We start from the raw sequence: 19311 nt of genomic DNA on the forward strand, positions 1-19311 counted from the left end.
CTGCAGAGGGAATTGTTCCTCTGTCACAGTGGTAACCGCGGCAACGTTTGGCCAGAACACTTTATTATAACTATTTGGGCGCCCATCTAAATTTAGTAATAGTATTTAATCAGGCTTTGTGTAATGTGATAACAATATTTTGTATGTATCTTTTTCCCCTTTTTTGCTTATATAAAAGCATTATGTTTCAAACAGTTTCCTCGCTCTTTCTAGTTTAGGTGACTCCATTTTAAGTTATTCACTCAGTTGTGTATTTGGTACAATTAGTTTAAGAGTTAAGGCATCCTACCACACCCCCTAAGGTGATAATTATATACAGTCCTCTAAGCTCCCGCACACATGTTTAATTTGTTAAATTCATATTGAAATGCATGTTTACTTAACTTTACAGCATTATAAAAAAACGTGATAGGATGTTAGGAGTCATCAGCAGCCCTGTATATCTGTTAGGATCTCTGTTTAACAGTACTGTATATTTGCATATCTTGTATGTCATAAATGTAACTACTGTGTATCTATGTCATGATACATATCTGTATGTTGTGTATGTCATAAATGTCATGAATTGAAAATGGGGGACCCTGATGTAAACAAGACGAAAGTCTTTCTCTGGTCTGCATCCCCTTAACAATTGTGTGTATTGAGCCATACTGTATTGTACCCATTCTGCAATCTGTTAATACAATTTTCAATCAATCAACCCCCCCTCTTGAAACCAGCCATTCAGAATTCCAGCCATGATCGCTGTGGTTAATAATGTGCGTGTGATGATATCTTGATAAAATGCTTATGTACAAGATACATAAATCTTCTATTTTCATTTGATTGATTGATTGATTGATTGAAAAGTTTATTAACAGATTGCAGAATGGGTACAATACAGTATGGCTCAATACACAATTGTTGAGGGGATGCAGACCAGAGAAAGACTTTCTTCTTGTTTACATCAGGGTCCCCCATTTTCAATTCATCATAGCATTTATAAGTTTATAAAACTGTTTTAAGTCGTGATGAAGAGGAATCATCAGAAGTGGAAACACTTGCTTCCCCACTCCGACCCTGGCCTCCTGAACCTGTCCAAACCAGGTCTGTGATGAGGGGTGGAGGAGGGCTGGTAGCACTGACCTGACCCAACAGGTGACACATTTGGAGCAATGTATGGCTCTTATCACAGAGTTACAGCTCATTGTGTCTGTAGTTTGTAAAATTGTGCTCTGAATAATGTATTTCCCTTGCCTGGCTCCACTTCAGAGTATTATACTAACACGGAAACCTGCCACAGCCTGCACACAACCAACTGGAACTACATTGCTCCAAAAATAATAAATATCTGTAAAATAGCAACTGAATGAATGTTAAATACTTGGAAATAAATGTACAAGGACGACATGATTGATATTTTCTTCTGAGTGATGTGTCAACGTTTGAGTCTGTTAATGACATTATGAATGAAGCCCCTCAAACTAGTTCAGCATGAAACCAGATGGAAATCTGTGGTCGCTGAGCTGATTCCTCTCACTACCCGCCCTCAATGAGAGAAGGGGCAGAAAAAGGCTATTGCCCCTCACTCAGTTATATGTATGATTGGAACATGTATAATTATGGGTGTATGGTCATGGGTTACTTTTGAGCTGTTGTTGATTGCTGCAACATTGAGTTGAAAACCAGTTTGTCATCTTGAATTTTAAACTACCAATAAAGAATGTCCTATTGTCTCAGTGTATGAACCTGTGCGGTTACATTGTTGCTCCTAAAATAAAATATGGGCAAAATAGCAAAGTTGATATGACATAAATTAAGCACCTCGTACATATGGAAATGTATTGACTCCTGAGCTAATTCCTCGCACTATATCTGCCCTTGAGAGAAAATCCTTCTTAATTACAGCACCATGAAATATAAATAAAAATATAGCAATACGTCGCCTTATGGACTGCTACCTTATTTCATTGAGCTGTAATTAACACACAAGACACAGATTACCATATTCAAACTACTTTACTCGACTGTAAAACTTTGAATTTCCCTATCGAGGTCAATGTAATGTGTTGCATCATGGGGGTCAGCCCTATGGTCCCACAGCCCCAGATTTTCTTTTCACTCAAAATGTAGGGCCTATGTTCCCACATTTCTAAGATGCTTCTCAAAATGAGGCCCCATGTTCCCGGACGAACCTACTACGAGGACAACCTTGTTGCCCATATCCAGAGTTAATTATATTGTTTACACTGGCTTTTTATTAAATGTTTACTTCTCCACTGTAATATAATTCTGTGACATGTATGTATTATACTACATGTGCCTCCCCTCCTGCTATGATAACGAATGTCCCCAAGGTGATCAATAAATGTTATATGGCAATTTGAATTTGCAGCCTGTTCTGCTTTAGCCCTACTGTAGCCAACAAGATGCTAGTCTAAATATCAGAATTAAAGTGATGATTTTAGTATAACTGGGACGTCGAAATAATGAGTCACATTAAACACCCGCTTACATTTCTCCACCACCTGTCCTATGTGCACACTCCACGTTAGCCTTGAGTCAAACCATAGCCCCAAATACTTAAAAACCCCTACCCTTTCCACTGGCTGACCATACAAAAACAGCCCCCCATCCCCACCCACACGTCTCTTTGAAAAATGCACACATTTGGTCTTCGCCACGGAAAACCGGAGACCCCACTCCTTTGACCACTCCTCCACCACCAAGATAGGTTCCTAATGACATGCGACAGGTTCCGCCCCCGACTCCAGATTGCCCCATCGTCAGCATAAAGTGCCACTTCCACATTCTTATCCACATTCGCAAAAACATCATTAATCATTACATTAAACAAAAGAGGACTTATAACACTACCCTGCGGAGTACCATTCTCCACCACATATGCTGCCGACAGCTCCACCCCTACCCGAACCTGAATCGAACGGCCACTCAGAAAGGACCTAATCCAATTATACAACCTCCCCCCCACCCCCAATCTATCCAACTTCAACAACAATCCCTCCACAACGTATCATATGCCTTCTCAATATCAAAGAACACTGCCACCAACACCTCTTTCATCACCTGAGCCTTCTTAATGTCGGTCTCCAGCCTGTTAATGACATTATGAATGAAGCCCCTCAAACTAGTTCAGCATGAAACCAGATGGAAATCTGTGGTCGCTGAGCTGATTCCTCTCACTACCCGCCCTCAATGAGAGAAGGGGCAGAAAAAGGCTATTGCCCCTCACTCAGTTATATGTATGATTGGAACATGTATAATTATGGGTGTATGGTCATGGGTTACTTTTGAGCTGTTGTTGATTGCTGCAACATTGAGTTGAAAACCAGTTTGTCATCTTGAATTTTAAACTACCAATAAAGAATGTCCTATTGTCTCAGTGTATGAACCTGTGCGGTTACATTGTTGCTCCTAAAATAAAATATGGGCAAAATAGCAAAGTTGATATGACATAAATTAAGCACCTCGTACATATGGAAATGTATTGACTCCTGAGCTAATTCCTCGCACTATATCTGCCCTTGAGAGAAAATCCTTCTTAATTACAGCACCATGAAATATAAATAAAAATATAGCAATACGTCGCCTTATGGACTGCTACCTTATTTCATTGAGCTGTAATTAACACACAAGACACAGATTACCATATTCAAACTACTTTACTCGACTGTAAAACTTTGAATTTCCCTATCGAGGTCAATGTAATGTGTTGCATCATGGGGGTCAGCCCTATGGTCCCACAGCCCCAGATTTTCTTTTCACTCAAAATGTAGGGCCTATGTTCCCACATTTCTAAGATGCTTCTCAAAATGAGGCCCCATGTTCCCGGACGAACCTACTACGAGGACAACCTTGTTGCCCATATCCAGAGTTAATTATATTGTTTACACTGGCTTTTTATTAAATGTTTACTTCTCCACTGTAATATAATTCTGTGACATGTATGTATTATACTACATGTGCCTCCCCTCCTGCTATGATAACGAATGTCCCCAAGGTGATCAATAAATGTTATATGGCAATTTGAATTTGCAGCCTGTTCTGCTTTAGCCCTACTGTAGCCAACAAGATGCTAGTCTAAATATCAGAATTAAAGTGATGATTTTAGTATAACTGGGACGTCGAAATAATGAGTTAATGGAATGTACTTTTCATGATTACGGTGGCGGCTCTTAAAAGAGCCTTTGGGTTATGAAAGTAGGAAAACAAAAGCAGATTTAAGCGCGCTCTCCACGGATGCGGCGGGCCAGCTGGATGTCTTTGGGCATGATGGTCACCCTCTTGGCGTGGATGGCGCACAGGTTGGTGTCCTCAAACAGACCGACCAGGTAAGCCTCACTGGCCTCCTGAAGAGCCATGACAGCAGAGCTCTGGAAGCGCAGGTCGGTCTTGAAGTCCTGGGCGATTTCTCTGACCAGGCGCTGGAAAGGCAACTTGCGGGTTGAGCAACTCGGTGGACTTCTGGTAACGACGGATCTCTCTCAGCGCCACGGTACCGGGCCTGTAACGATGTGGCTTCTTCACGCCGCCGGTAGCCGGTGCGCTCTTACGGGCAGCCTTGGTGGCGAGCTGCTTCCTTGGGGCTTTGCCACTGGTGGACTTACGAGCGGTCTGCTTAGTTCTTGCCATTATGAGAAACTATGTTTTCTTCTTGAATCGAACAAGTATAATACGCTGCTTCTTCTTCTTCAATGGTTTAATGGCAGATCGCAACCACTAAAGGCGCATGCCGCCACATACTGAACAATCCATTTCAACCATATCCTCTTCCTCCTTCTCTTGGGATTTGATGGCGCATACCGCCACCTACTGTACAACCCAGCAACTGGAGCAGATCAAGCTAGAACCCAATAAAGAAAGGAAAACAACAATAACCAAACAATTTTTAATTAAATATAATTCAAATCAAATCCTACCCCCCAAACCAATTGAAAACACAAACCCCAAAACCAAATCCCGCACCACTTTACTGCCCACCTCATCCCTCAACAATCTGCCCAACGTAAACTCTGCACCCCCCCTCTCCCTCACCTGATCCCGCAAGATCCCCCTCTCCCTCTCATACCGAACACAATGAAGCATCACATGTTCAACTGTTTCCAGCTCCCCACAAGCAGGACAACCCCCAGTCTCATGCCTCCCCACCCTAAATAACGAGGAATTAAGCCCCGAGTGCCCCAACCTCAATCTGGCCCACACAACCTCTCTCCTCCTATCCAGCCCCCCCACCGTCGACCTGAACACAGAGGCTTGACTCGCATACAGATGCCGCCCCCTCACCTCCCTATCCCACTGCCTTTGCCACTCCACCGCAGTTGCGGCCCTGATGAGGGCTTTCGCCTCCCCTTTACCCAACGGCACAACTAGCTCCCCCCCCACCATCCCAAGCGCCCGTTTCGCCAATCCATCAGCCACTTCATTTCCCCTCACCCCCATATGTGCCGGCACCCAACAAAACCTGACCCTAACACCCATCCTATCCAGCCTATAAACCGCTATATGTACTTCAGTAACCAGGTCCTCCCTACATGACACAGGGCCGGACAAACCCTCCAGGGCAGACGCAGAGTCCGAACATACGACCACCCTATCCGGCCTAACCTCCTCAACCCACTGCAAGGCCATGATTATGGCCACCATCTCTGCAGTAAAAACAGACAGGTTATCAGTCAACCTCTTGGACAACCTAACCCCAAACACTGGCACATACACGCCCGACCCCACCCGACCTGTAACCGGATCCTTGGCCCCATCCGTAAACACAGGGATAAACTCCCAAAACTGCCGACCCACATAATCATCCACCCAGACACCAACATTACCAATCCCTGCCCCTTTCCTACTCTCCATCAGCCCCAAGTCCACCTCAGGTGTCAGAAAAAGCCACGGTGGGACCTGAGGCACCACTATGGTCGGCCCAAACACAATTTTATCAATACCAAACTCCCTCGCCTTCCCATTCACCGTCCACCCAAATCCCCAACCTGGCTTCACAGCATATTCCCAACATTCTTTCAGGACAGCTACGGTCAAATGACTATCCAAATGCCCTTTCAGCGTCACCCAATAGGACAACGATAATTTGTCCCTCCTTAACCCTAACGGCAACTCCCCCACCTCAACCAGAAGTGCACACACCGGCATAGACCTAAAAGCCCCACAACACAGCCTCAAGGCCCTCGCTTGTATTACGTCCAATCGTTTCAGTGTGGTCGGTGCCGCTGAGCTATACACCATGCAGCCATAATCCAATGCCGACCTAACCAGCGCACAATATATAGCCAACATGGAGGACCTATCAGACCCCCATTCAAACCCCGAAAGACACCTCATCACATTAAACACCCGCTTACATTTCTCCACCACCTGTCCTATGTGCACACTCCACGTTAGCCTTGAGTCAAACCATAGCCCCAAATACTTAAAAACCCCTACCCTTTCCACTGGCTGACCATACAAAAACAGCCCCCCATCCCCACCCACACGTCTCTTTGAAAAATGCACACATTTGGTCTTCGCCACGGAAAACCGGAGACCCCACTCCTTTGACCACTCCTCCACCACCAAGATAGGTTCCTAATGACATGCGACAGGTTCCGCCCCCGACTCCAGATTGCCCCATCGTCAGCATAAAGTGCCACTTCCACATTCTTATCCACATTCGCAAAAACATCATTAATCATTACATTAAACAAAAGAGGACTTATAACACTACCCTGCGGAGTACCATTCTCCACCACATATGCTGCCGACAGCTCCACCCCTACCCGAACCTGAATCGAACGGCCACTCAGAAAGGACCTAATCCAATTATACAACCTCCCCCCCACCCCCAATCTATCCAACTTCAACAACAATCCCTCCACAACGTATCATATGCCTTCTCAATATCAAAGAACACTGCCACCAACACCTCTTTCATCACCTGAGCCTTCTTAATGTCGGTCTCCAGCCTCACCAATGCATCCAAAGTAGAACGTCCCCTCCTAAAACCACTCTGGACCGGCGACAGCAGGCCCCTCCCTTCCAAAATGTAAGTAAGCCTCCCCACCACCATCCTCTCCATCAATTTACACAAATTGGAAGTCAGCGCAATAGGCCTATAACTAGAGGCACTAGTAGGGTCCTTCCCAGGCTTCACTATCGGAACTATTACTGCCCTCTTCCACACCCCAGGGACACACCCCTCAGCCCAAACCTTATTAAAAACACTTAAAACCGACAACAGCACTTGTCCTGAAACATGCCTTAGCATTTCATAGCATATTAAGTCCTCCCCCGGGGATGTATTTCCAGCCCTACCAATAGCGGCATTAAATTCAAACATAGTAAAATCCATATCAACTACACTCCCACACATCTCCTTCCTATCCCACAACCCCTTGTTTGCACCTAACATCTCCCTCCGACGCTGCAAACACTCATCACTTAAATTCACCCCATTATGCACATCAGCCAACGAGCGAGCCAATACTTCCGCTTTCTCACTGTCAGATTTGGCCACCACACCCCCATCCATCAAAACAGGGATCTGACGCATTGAACCCCCCCCCCTCTCATCTTCTTTAAAATGTTCCACACATCCCTCAGCTGAGTCTCCCTACCAAACGTAGAGCAAAACCCACGCCACGCCGCCCGCTTAGCCTGCTTTATAACCCTCCTCACCACTGCCCTCTTTCTCTGATACTCTATGACTGCCTGCATGGTCAGATTATTCCTCAACACCTTAAAGGCCTGATTTCTTTCCCTAACAGCACTATCACATTCCTCCGACCACCACGGAACCGATTTCCTACCACCCCTACCTTTCTTTACAGGAATGGCCTGTACCGCAGCCCCCAACATAACACTGCACAACCTACCCACACACTCATCCACCGTACCCACCACATTAAAGTCTTGCAGCCCATCTTCACACAATTAATTAAATTGACCCCAATCTGCCTTCCCAAAACACCATGCTTGGGGCCTCACACCCTCCCTCTGATACACCCCTACCACCACTGTACAAAACACCGGGAAATGGTCACTCCCTACCGTTGAATCCTCCCACACCTCCCATTCACATCCTACAGCCAACACTTGAGACACCAGAGTGAGATCTAAACAAGATAACTGTGACGTCCGAATATCCACTCTAGTACCCCGTCCATCATTCACACATACCAAAGAGAGAGCATCCATCAGCTCCTCCACCACTTCCCCATTCCTATCAGTACGCCTACTCCCCCACAATGAATTATGGGCATTAAAATCCCCACACCATATCATATGTTTACCCCCAACCCCCACTATCCCCCTAAGCCCTTCCAAGGATAATACGCTGCTTTGCAGAAACTCTGGCCTTATATTACCGACGTGGAGGGGCAGTCGTTTCTGATTGGTCTCCACTCTGGGAGCTCGTTATTCCGCCTACATCTCACACGAGGATTGGAGGACTCGTCTTTTGAAAAAACCGCCAAGAAAACGTCTTTCCTGATTGGGTGAGAAAACACAAGCCCGAAAATAAAACGCGACTCTCCAACTCGCTGCATTCATTCATTGTCTAACTCGTTTAGCTAAAGAGAATAATAAACATGTCTGGAAGAGGAAAGACCGGAGGAAAGGCTAGAGTTAAGTCCAAGACTCGCTCCTCTCGCGCCGGGCTTCAGTTCCCCGTGGGTCGTGTCCACAGTAGTGATGTGCCAAACGGATCATTTCAGTGAGTGAGCGATTCGATACACGCTCACCGCAATGAACCGATTCACGGAAGCGACTCACGGCTCACGGATCATTGCCACTTCCGGAGGAAGTTGCGTAAACCAAAATATGAAGCCCGAGCGCGCAGCGCGAGCGCGAAAAAAACTTGGCCGATGTTATACAATTACATACAATTATACATACAATTGTTAAGGGGATGCAGACCAGAGAAAGACTTTCGTCTTGTTTACATCAGGATCCCCCTGTTTACATCAGTAATCATCGGTAACATTTAGAATTGATTTCAAGGTCCTCCTCCTTATATACAAAGGATAAACATTGCGATCATCTACAATGTTAGATGAAAATCAGGGATGCAGCCTTTGCTAACTATGCACCAAAGTTATGGAACACACTACCTATGGACATTAGGGAAGCTAGATCTCTTAATATTTTCAGAAATAAGCTAAAAACGTACCTCTTCACCATAGCCTTCTAATACACCCCGCTGACTGTTGATTGTACTGTAGCACTATTTTACTCTGGCCATTCTATTGCATCATTTTACTATCTATTCTACTATTCTATTATTGCACTGTATTATTTGTGTGCAAACCAGTCAACTTACAAAAAAGAGCCTGTTGGAGGATTTCAACAAGATAAATGCGACAACATTGCAAAATATTTCACTATAATATTTCAAAGTGAAGTAAAAAATATCGATATCCGTTGAGTTCAGGACTTCATTAAGCCATTTGATGGAGAAGCAAGGTGGAATGCTTGTATCAAGGTGATGCTCCCAGTTAGCATGCCAAGTGATCAATTGCATATTTGCATCACGTTACGTTAGCATAGCCTATTCATAGACTACTGTTGTTTGACAAAAGACACTCATTAGCGCCACTCGACTCCTATACAACCAAATAAGTAGTATGCTATTCATTCAGTTGTCTGTGTCAATGTCTGTCTATTCATTCAGTTTATCATAGAAACGTGTCAGACTCTAGTTGAGCCCCCGATCGACGATATCCGTTGAGTTCATTGTGTGTGTCTGTTGTGCATGCCGGGGGGGGGGGGGGGGGGGGGGGGCGCGTGAACCGACTCATTGCCAGACGTGAGCGATGCGACTCACGCTCACGGCAATGCCTCGGCTCTTATGAACGAGTCGCTCATGACCGACCCATCACTAGTCCACAGACTGCTGCGTAAAGGCAACTATGCGCATCGTGTTGGAGCCGGTGCCCCGGTTTATCTGGCGGCTGTGCTGGAATATCTGACCGCTGAGATCCTGGAGTTGGCTGGAAACGCTGCCCGTGACAACAAGAAGAGTCGTATCATCCCCCGTCATCTGCAGCTGGCCGTGCGTAACGACGAGGAGCTCAACAGACTGCTGGGAGGAGTGACCATCGCTCAGGGTGGTGTGCTGCCCAACATCCAGGCTGTTCTTCTGCCCAAGAAGACCGAGAAGGCTGCTAAGCCTGCCAAGAAGTAAATTATTTAGCCTCTTCGACAAACCCCACAAAGGCTCTTTTCAGAGCCACCCACCTCTTCTTGAAAATGCTATATTTCCGTTTGTCAAAATACAATTTGGTTGTGTAACTTACGTTGTCTCGCTACCTCGGACATAAATGTAAGACGATAAACACGTAATGCATAACATTTGACCGTGGGTACACGTACAGTGTTGTTTAGAAGTAATGTTTAGTGTGTTGTCTGTCTGCAGTGTTTTTGTCCCCGTTTTGAAGGCTTAACGATATAATGTAAAATTATAAATTGCATGTCATAGAGGTCAAGTGATGATTAATTTCAACTGAGAAACATAAATAGTATTGATTGATTGAATTGATTGAAAACTTTATTAACAGATTGCAGAATGGGTACAATACAGTACAGCTCAATACACACAATTGTTAAGGGGATGCAGACCAGAGAAAGACTTTCGTCTTGTTTCCACCAGGGTCCCCCATTTTCAATTCATCAGGACATATATGACATACATGACATACAGATAGTCAGTACTGCTACATCTATACATTTATGACATACCAGATTTGCAAATACAGTACTGTTTGTGATACAGAAGGAGTCAAGAAAAGGGAGTATATACATTTGACGTAGAAACTGTACATTGGAGGAGGTTGGGTGGGGGGGGTTGGGTACACTGGGATATTGACAACCATACTGGGTAATTTACATTGGAGGTGGTTGGGGGGGGGGGGGGGCACACTGTATAAACAAGCAAAACTGTACAACAACTGTACAAGCAAAACTGTACAACAACTGTACAGTACGGGTTATATATACAGATTACAGCATGCACGAACATAAATTGACATAATGACAGCAATTTGTGTATTTCCACAATTGTGGGGCTCAACTGAAGCGGTGCGACTCGTTCAGACCATTTTCTTTACCTGCCAATGTTGCTGGTCTGGATCACTAATCACATTATAAATAAATGGGTAGAACTACAAGTCGTGTTTTGTAGCCGTGCCTGTTTCATATAAATAGTGGGGGTCCATAAAAGAGCCTTTTGTGAGACAATGTTCCACTTGTTCTGTATACTATAATGGTTGCTTGTGTAGATATTTAATGTGAGGTAGTGGGAAACAATTATGTGCCAACATATGATCCAAACCAGTCTGAATAAATAAAATTACAATAATGTGCTGCGTGTCTACTAATGGGCCATCACCCGTAGTCATTCCAATAGTGTCATAGGTCATTTACGCACGGACATAAATGCACCATAATGATAGCAATTTATGTATTTCCACAATAAAGGGCTCAACTCGTTGAGGTAAAGTATCTGCGTTAGTAGGACCCACTAATCAAAACGGACTTAATAACAATCAACATTCTCAAATTGAGAACCTATATCTGATCTATATTTTATATTCGTTTTTTTGTGGTATATTCTCCATATTTATATAATATTATAAAGTTGCGTTTGCTTTGTTGCCGTGCTGGAAGTAACTCGTGGAAATAAACCATCCCAAAAGTAATACGAACTAAGTTATATACTTCGATAAGCCCCCTTCACTTCCACACACTAGAGTACAATAATTGCTTTTCATGAAAGAGGTGGGTGGCTCTTAAAAGAGCCTTTTGTTGAATTAAAGACAACGTTTTGTTCAAACGCTTATCTCTTCTTGGGAGCTGTGCGCTTAGCTGCTATGGGCTTGGCAGCCTTCTTAGCTGGGGCCTTCTTGGGCGCAGCGGGCTTTGTTGCCTTCTTTGGGCTCTTGGCTGCTACCTTCTTGGGACTCTTGGCTGCTACCTTCTTGGGACTCTTGGCTGCTACCTTCTTGGGACTCTTGGCCGCTACCTTCTTGGGACTCTTGGCCGCTACCTTCTTGACTTTCTTGGGAGACTTCTTGGCGGCAGCAGGCTTCTTAGTTGCTGCCTTCGTGGGCTTTTTGGCCAGGACAGGTTTCTTGGCTGCTGGCTTCTTGGCTTTCGGAGCGGCTTTCTTTGCGGGCTTTTTGGCTTTAACCTCAGCCTTGTTGATCTTGAAAGAGCCGGAGGCTCCGGTACCCTTGACCTGGACCAGGGTTCCCTTTGTCACCAGACTCTTGACAGCGGTCTTAACGCGGGCCTTGTTCTTGTCCACGTCATAGCCGCCGGCAGCCAGAGCCTTCTTTACGGCAGCCAGAGACACACCGCTCCTCTCTTTAGAAGCAGACACTGCCTCGACGACCAGGTCACTGACGCTGGGACCTGCCTTCTTGGGTCTGGGAGCTGCCTTCTTCTTAGCGGCCTTAGCCGGAGCGGCGGGAACTGGAGCTGGAGCGACTTCTGCCATCTTCTCTCGTTCTGTCTACGATTTCAACACAACTAGAATTATGATATTGAAGCTCAGTCAGAGGGCTGGTCTTAAACACTACATGAGAGCCATGTAGACTCAACCCACCCTGTCCTCCTCTGTGCTGCCAAACTGCTCTGCCGCTTGTGTTTTCTCCTCGCCAAAAAAGAGCTCAAATACACAACTATGAATATTGCAGGAATTTAACGCCAAATGGGTCAGCAAGCAGACATATGTGCCATCAGAATTAAACCATTTGGAGACCCCTGGTGTGTTTGTGGACGCTTCAAACCACTCATTTGCGCCTTCACCATGGTGCGAAGCTATACCGTTCTCTGTTATTTATGTCTCACAATTCTTTAGATTGCATTATAATCCGACATAATCTCGTTTTCCAGGGAGCCGAGCTACCTGACTAGAGACTGGGAGCAAGAATAGTAATCTGGGGTGACGCGTTTTGTTTTAAATGGGTGCTTTCCCGGTGTTGGTAAACACACTGTTGCTGGTGGCCTGTAGCGTGGGTCACCTCGACTTCGTATGAGGGATGATCACCACCTTAGATCAGAGGAAGGTTTCACGTGGCCTATATTAATTACAACTAACATTTCATTAATGTTGCAAAACATTTCATAACTCACACAAGAAACGTAGCTACATTTTCCTTTTCGGGGGGGGGGGACTAGTTTGCTATGTACTTTAGACTGCTGCATGCTTGTTGACAATACATGCTTTTTGGGCATTGCTGATCTGCTGTGTTTTCTGATCAAATTCTGCTGCACTGAACACTTAGCACAATAAATAATAACTGCATTGGTCTATTTTAATTATATTTCAATAGTTTAAATAGACATAGTAGATTCATAATGAATCACCATATCACCAAACATAAACGCACCATATCAACATGTTCTGCATTTCCACAAAAGAAGCCTTGCACAGAATGTTTGTGTAGTAAAGGCAATGGAATGGTTGCTATGTATAAATTATATGTATAGATGATCATATCAACACATAATGTTGTGTCTTATTACTGAATGTTATAAAGAAGTCACAACGGAACAGTAATATCATGCTTTTCAGCAGTGTTTTACCGACTACCACTGCACACAAATTAGGCATTTTCTTTTGAAAGTGGTTACCAACGGTTACAGGCAGCCATACTGGAAGAAATCGAACAACACAAACATTACAGTTTGTGTTTAGCCTATAGGTCAGATATACAGGCCTCTATTGTTAGGGCTCAACTCATTGTGAAGTAAAGTATCTTAGAATGTGGTGCAGTAGGCTGCCAGCTACATTTGATACATTCAGAAGAAATAGCTCAAGGAATGAAACATACTATGTTGTCAGAGTCATACTTGTATTATTATCTTGTACCACAGTGAGGTACCGATACACGTAGCTCATGGTGAGACCATGCCGGTCTGTGTCATCTGTTTATGATCAGTAATAAATAACCCAAAGAAGAGGAAACCTGCTCATGGAGACGACTCAGCACCATCAGAAAACATCTCTCACCTTATAAATGTATACTGGCATTTCCATGATTAAAAGTGATGCCAAATACATGTAAAAAGGATTATGCAGCTGTATGTACAGACAGAAGTGTGTGTGTGTATGTATGTCTGTGTGTATATATATATTGTAAGTCAAAGCAGTGACAGATGTCACCAAGAGAGCTATCAAAGTGCACAAAATCATTGTCTTGAAAAATGCAGTTTCATGTCGATTATTGCTTGGCTTAATATCAAGTGTGGCTATGGAGTTTTGCTAAGAGAATATATTAGTTGAGTTATTATGGTTTTGCGCGCAAATAGTTTCCTGTGCGCGGGAAATGTGCGACAAAGCCTCTCAACCAATCGTATACAAGAAGCCACGCAGCCACATTTGCACAATTTGACGTATAAAGAGGCAGCAGTGCGCTTCTGTTTCCACATTCGTTGCTGTTTAGTCGCGACTGATCATCATGCCTGAGCCAGCCAAGCCAGCGCCCAAGAAGGGCTCCAAGAAAGCCGTCACCAAGACAACCGCCAAGGGAGGCAAGAAGCGCAGAAAGTCTAGGAAGGAGAGTTATGCCATTTATATTTACAAGGTGCTGAAGCAGGTCCATCCTGACACCGGCGTTTCCTCCAAGGCCATGGGGATCATGAACTCCTTCGTTAACGACATCTTTGAGCGCATCGCCGGAGAAGCCTCTAAACTGGCTCTCTACAACAAGCGTAGGACCATCACCTCCAGGGAGATCCAGACCGCCGTCCGCCTGCTGCTCCCCGGTGAACTGGCCAAGCACGCAGTGTCCGAGGGAACCAAGGCTGTGACCAAGTACACCAGCTCCAAGTAAACTTCCCTGTCCATCTAACCCGTATTCACCCAAAGGCTCTTTTCAGAGCCACCCACTTTGTTTTGAGAGAGTTATCCCAATGATCAGTAAAGTCAGGTCAGGTGACTAATGAATAAACATCCATGTATTGTTCTTCTGTTTTTCCTGGGCCATGTCTAGGATGCTGCCCGTCAAATTGGGTTTCACCACCAGATGGAGTAAGTGCTCTACTAGGTGGAACATAAGCCTCTAATAGATTTTCAGATTGGAGAAGTTTGAATTTAGGATTTAACTGATTTTGGAAGGGTAATTGAGTTTGTTAGGTTAAAGGTCAGGGTTGGGTTGAGGCCATCTAGTTGGCTCCACATGCAGCTGTTTGCTATGGGCCTTTAATAGCATCTATAACTTCTGGGTACACACACTCTTGGGAGAGTTAACAGTAACAACCAAAAGTTACAAAATAAATACATATGTCAAACCTGATGTATGATAAACTGGTATGTCAGTCAGACTGGTAGATTTAGAATTAATAGTTAAATGCATGTTTAATTTGTTAAATTCATATTTAAATGCATTTTTACTTAACTTTACAGCATTATTAAAAATGTGATAGGATGTTAGGAGTCATCAGCAGCCCTCATAATTATGTATATATTATCTGTTAGGATCTCTGTTTAACAGTGCTGTATATTTGCATATCTTGTATGTCATAAATGTAACTACTGTGTATCTATGTCATGATACATATCTGTATGTTGTGTATGTCATAAATGTCATGAATTGAAAAATGGGGGACCCTGATGTAAACAAGACGAAAGTCTTTCTCTGGTCGCATACCCTTAACAATTGTGTGTATTGAGCCGTACTGTATTGTACCCATTCTGCAATCTTAATACAATTTTCAATCAATCAATCAACCCTCCCTCTTGAAACCAGCCATTCAGAATAGACCTGTCGCTAAACCACGCCTCAAATAGAATTTGTCCAATCATATCACAGCAAAAACTTCGCTGGCAGAAAACTCGGACATCAACAGAAAAGCCATTTGTGGGGCGCATCAAACCAACCGTCTGTGATCGAAACCACTGTGAAGAGTTCAGTTTCTATGTTTATTATCTAGCTAATATCTGATGGTGAAACGCTGTGCGTGGGGTACCTGTAATTCGGACACCAGGTACCCTGAACGACTGGATGGAGGAGTATATTTTGTACCTTTTCCGAAGCCCAAAAGAAAACTTGACAAATGCAAGTGGTGGATTATGCTGTGTCGTCGACCACATACACAACTGAATGTGAAGACTATTTCCAAGGACACTTATGTTTGCTCAAAGGTAAGGTAAATTCATAAAGACATAATATTTGATGGCATGTATTAGAAACGTAGACCAAACTATTAGTTTGCTAACGTTTGACTTTGACTGCGAACTAGCTCTCGTATATCCAGCCCAGTTAGCTAACGTTAGCAGCTAGCTAACGTTAGCTGCCAACATGTAACGATACCGCAGATATTTCTGCATCATAACGTGAGCCTTCTGTATCATAAGGTTAGCTTTCTGCATCATAACGTGAGCCTTCTGTATAGCTTTCTGCATCATAACATCAGCAACGTTACCGCAAGCCAGGTGCATAACAGTGGAAATGATGACCAACAAGGACAGTTATAGATGTAATGTAGTGACCACCATTGATAGTATAAAGAACTGGCTAACAGACAACAGAATACTAATAACATGAATACTACTACATGCACTAAGAATGCTCGATGCACTTCAGATGCCATAGTGCCACTTGAAACCAGTAACAACAGGGACAACGATGTAAACAGTGAATAAGTCCTGGACTTTTCGTTTTATCCCTGACAAGGCAAACACAAATGTTGATCTGTCAAAGTTGTTATGTTTGTTGTCAATAAAATCCACTTTGAGCTGCATTTTATGTATGAAAGATGCTCCATAAATGAACTATTATTATTATCTGTCTATGCTTAGCTAATACTCAGCTTTTGTGTTTTTTTTCACAGAATGAGGTGTGCTGGAGATCATGTAAAGGTGTGCTTTACAATCATGTCATTAACTGAATAATATTCCTCTCTCCTCATTCACCTCTCTCCTCATTCACCTCCCCCTCATCCCTCTCCCCTTATCCATCACCCCTCTCTTAGTCCATGGGCCAGACCAAATATCGGTGCCACTCAGGGTGAATAAACGTACATATAATTTTTTCAAAGATCTATGTCTGTAGATGATATTTTTGTATGATAGCCCTTCCAGAGTGGTAGCTTTATCATAATGATCAAGTCATGAAGTATACCCACCCCCTCAGGAAATGGCATTTCAGATGCTGGTGCATATCCTGCTTTAGACTCATGTAGAGGACATCTGTCAATGTTCCACAATATTGTGTTTGGTATCATTTTAAAGGGGACTATGGAATCTTTCATTCAAGCTAAGATGTGAATCTTTCTGAACAATATAGAGGTCACTGGAGCTCTTTGAACAGTCAACAACACAAATTTGTACACGATTTTCGCCTAAATGATATACTATCTTTTTAGCCTTGTGTCATCTAGGAGCAACAGGGACACAAAATACAAAATCTACAACACTCTCAGGACCATAAGGATTCAGGAAATGTATAATATGTTCAAGTTCAAGTTCAAGTTCTTTAATAGTTGTCATATAGAAGTACAGAATACTTTCATACAAAATGCTTCTTACTGTTACGCTCCAGAGACTGTGCTAGACAAGATAGTATCAAATAACATAATAACATAATATAGCATGAATTTAGAAGAAGAAAATGAGGTCACAGTGTTCGGTATAGACATATATATGTACAATGTTCTGAGTTACCATATAATATACAATACACAATACTATGCAGTGTACTAATGTACAGTATGCCTATACTATTTCATTGTTACAGGTCATTGTGAGCCTTAAATTAGAAGAGCAGTATTAGGCTCCTATTAAACTATACAGAACAGCCACTATAGTCTAGAATGGAAACATAGGTCCACCTGCATAGGGTGGATTTTTTTTCACCACCTGTTTTTTATTAATCCTTGAAGTGTCTATTTTAAGATTCTGACAGGTAACCGGTTGGAATAATGTCCCATGGGGTTTATTTTTAACCCTTTATTACACCTATCCTGAACCAAAACCTGAAAAATAAGAAAAAGAAAACAGCCTAACTTTTGAAGTTAACAACATATGGAGACAAATTAAAACATTTTCCCAAACAAGTTTGACCCAAGGAATTCAGTACAATTGTTATTTTTAAGATTCAAACACATCTTGATAAAATTTCAGGACAGAAAAGGCAAAAAACGCTGAAAAAAACGTATATCACATCTCTATTTTCCCTTTTTACTGAAATGTAGTGCATTGGACAAGATCGATTTAGGTTAATATTGGAAATAATATTGTAATAAAGATTGTCTCCATGCTGTTATGCCCTAAATATTATAGTTTTGCATAAAAAATTATATAGAGACAAATTAACACATTTTCCCATGCGATTTTGATCAGTGATTTATATATTGTTAAGGTTCAAACTATATGTTTTCATATGCACTGGATATCATGGACTGGATATCTTCTTTGTTGACACAACATTCAAGTATTTTTTTCTATTTGTATTTTATACCCTAAACTACTAATCATCATCATCACTAAAACTATTGTCAAAGTCTATCTCTTCGATCTCCATCTCTTCCTCCGCCTCATCACACTCGTACTCTCCATCCTCCTCATCCATGTTATTTTTTGCGTAATCTGCCTCCTTTTCAAGAGCGTCTTGCTCTTCTGACTCCACTTTCTGAGCCAGTACCTCAACAAGAGAAGGATGGAGGATGGATCCAACCGTCCAGACAGGTTCTAACACCTCCTCATCCATTGTTTTTCCCAGTCCATACATTGATCATAGGCTTTGGGCCTCTTGAATATGGGCTGTTCTGCTCTTTTGTAGCAGGCGACTATGAAGTTGGCTCGCTGTACATGTGGGATGAGACAGACCTTGGGGGGAGGCAGGCGTTCAATGTCTACTTTGGAGTTTGCATCCAGGACTTTATCAGCACCCATCATTTTCTGCAGCATCTGGGCTCACACAGCATCAACTGACTTCATCCGACCATGGCCATCCATAATGCATGTGAAGGACTCCATCTCCTGTTGGAGCTTATCTGTTACCAGCGACAATGCGCCAAGCTGACTAAAAGCCTTCTGGAATCTAGGGTTCTTCTGCAGATTATTCAATGGATTCACCTGTCTCTTTCCTTTGAAAGCGCTGGCACAGTCATCCCCAGAAAAGTCATAGTATCCCAGCAGAGTGCTGCAGTACTCTGAGTCCAGAGACTCAGCCTGTTTGGACACATGTATTAGCTTGCAGTGCCAAGGTGCCAGTGCCGTGGTCCAGGTATCTGGAGAAGTTGGTCAATGGTCACGCTGACATGGTAGAGGAGGATCATCAGTATATAGAGAGGTTGGTCATGCTGACATGGTAG

The 19311-nt window shown here is 43.3% G+C and overlaps 3 protein-coding genes and 1 pseudogene across 4 annotated transcripts in view; 1 reads left to right on the forward strand and 3 right to left on the reverse strand.

The window, feature by feature from the left end:
* Positions 1–19311, reverse strand: part of LOC311240399 (uncharacterized protein) — a gene marked incomplete at both ends in the record, with an annotated part of 536458 nt that overhangs the window by 477482 nt on the left and 39665 nt on the right. The window lies entirely within an intron of this gene.
* LOC311239832 (histone H3.2-like) lies at positions 4221–4632 on the reverse strand (annotated as a pseudogene). The gene has a single exon. The product of its transcript is annotated as a histone H3.2-like (transcript).
* LOC311239833 (histone H1-like) lies at positions 11825–12487 on the reverse strand (the record flags this gene model as incomplete). Its single annotated transcript, XM_084328282.1, has 1 exon — positions 11825–12487. One exon carries the CDS (start codon positions 12485–12487, stop codon positions 11825–11827), a length of 663 nt encoding a protein of 220 aa, XP_084184408.1.
* Positions 14454–14828, forward strand: LOC311241057 (histone H2B-like; the record flags this gene model as incomplete). Its single annotated transcript, XM_084329735.1, has 1 exon — positions 14454–14828. The coding sequence occupies one exon, from the start codon at positions 14454–14456 to the stop codon at positions 14826–14828; it is 375 nt and encodes a 124-aa protein (XP_084185861.1).

This window comes from Notolepis coatsorum (genome assembly GCF_963971535.1).
Source record: "Notolepis coatsorum genome assembly, chromosome: 14".
NCBI lineage: Eukaryota > Metazoa > Chordata > Actinopteri > Aulopiformes > Paralepididae > Notolepis > Notolepis coatsorum.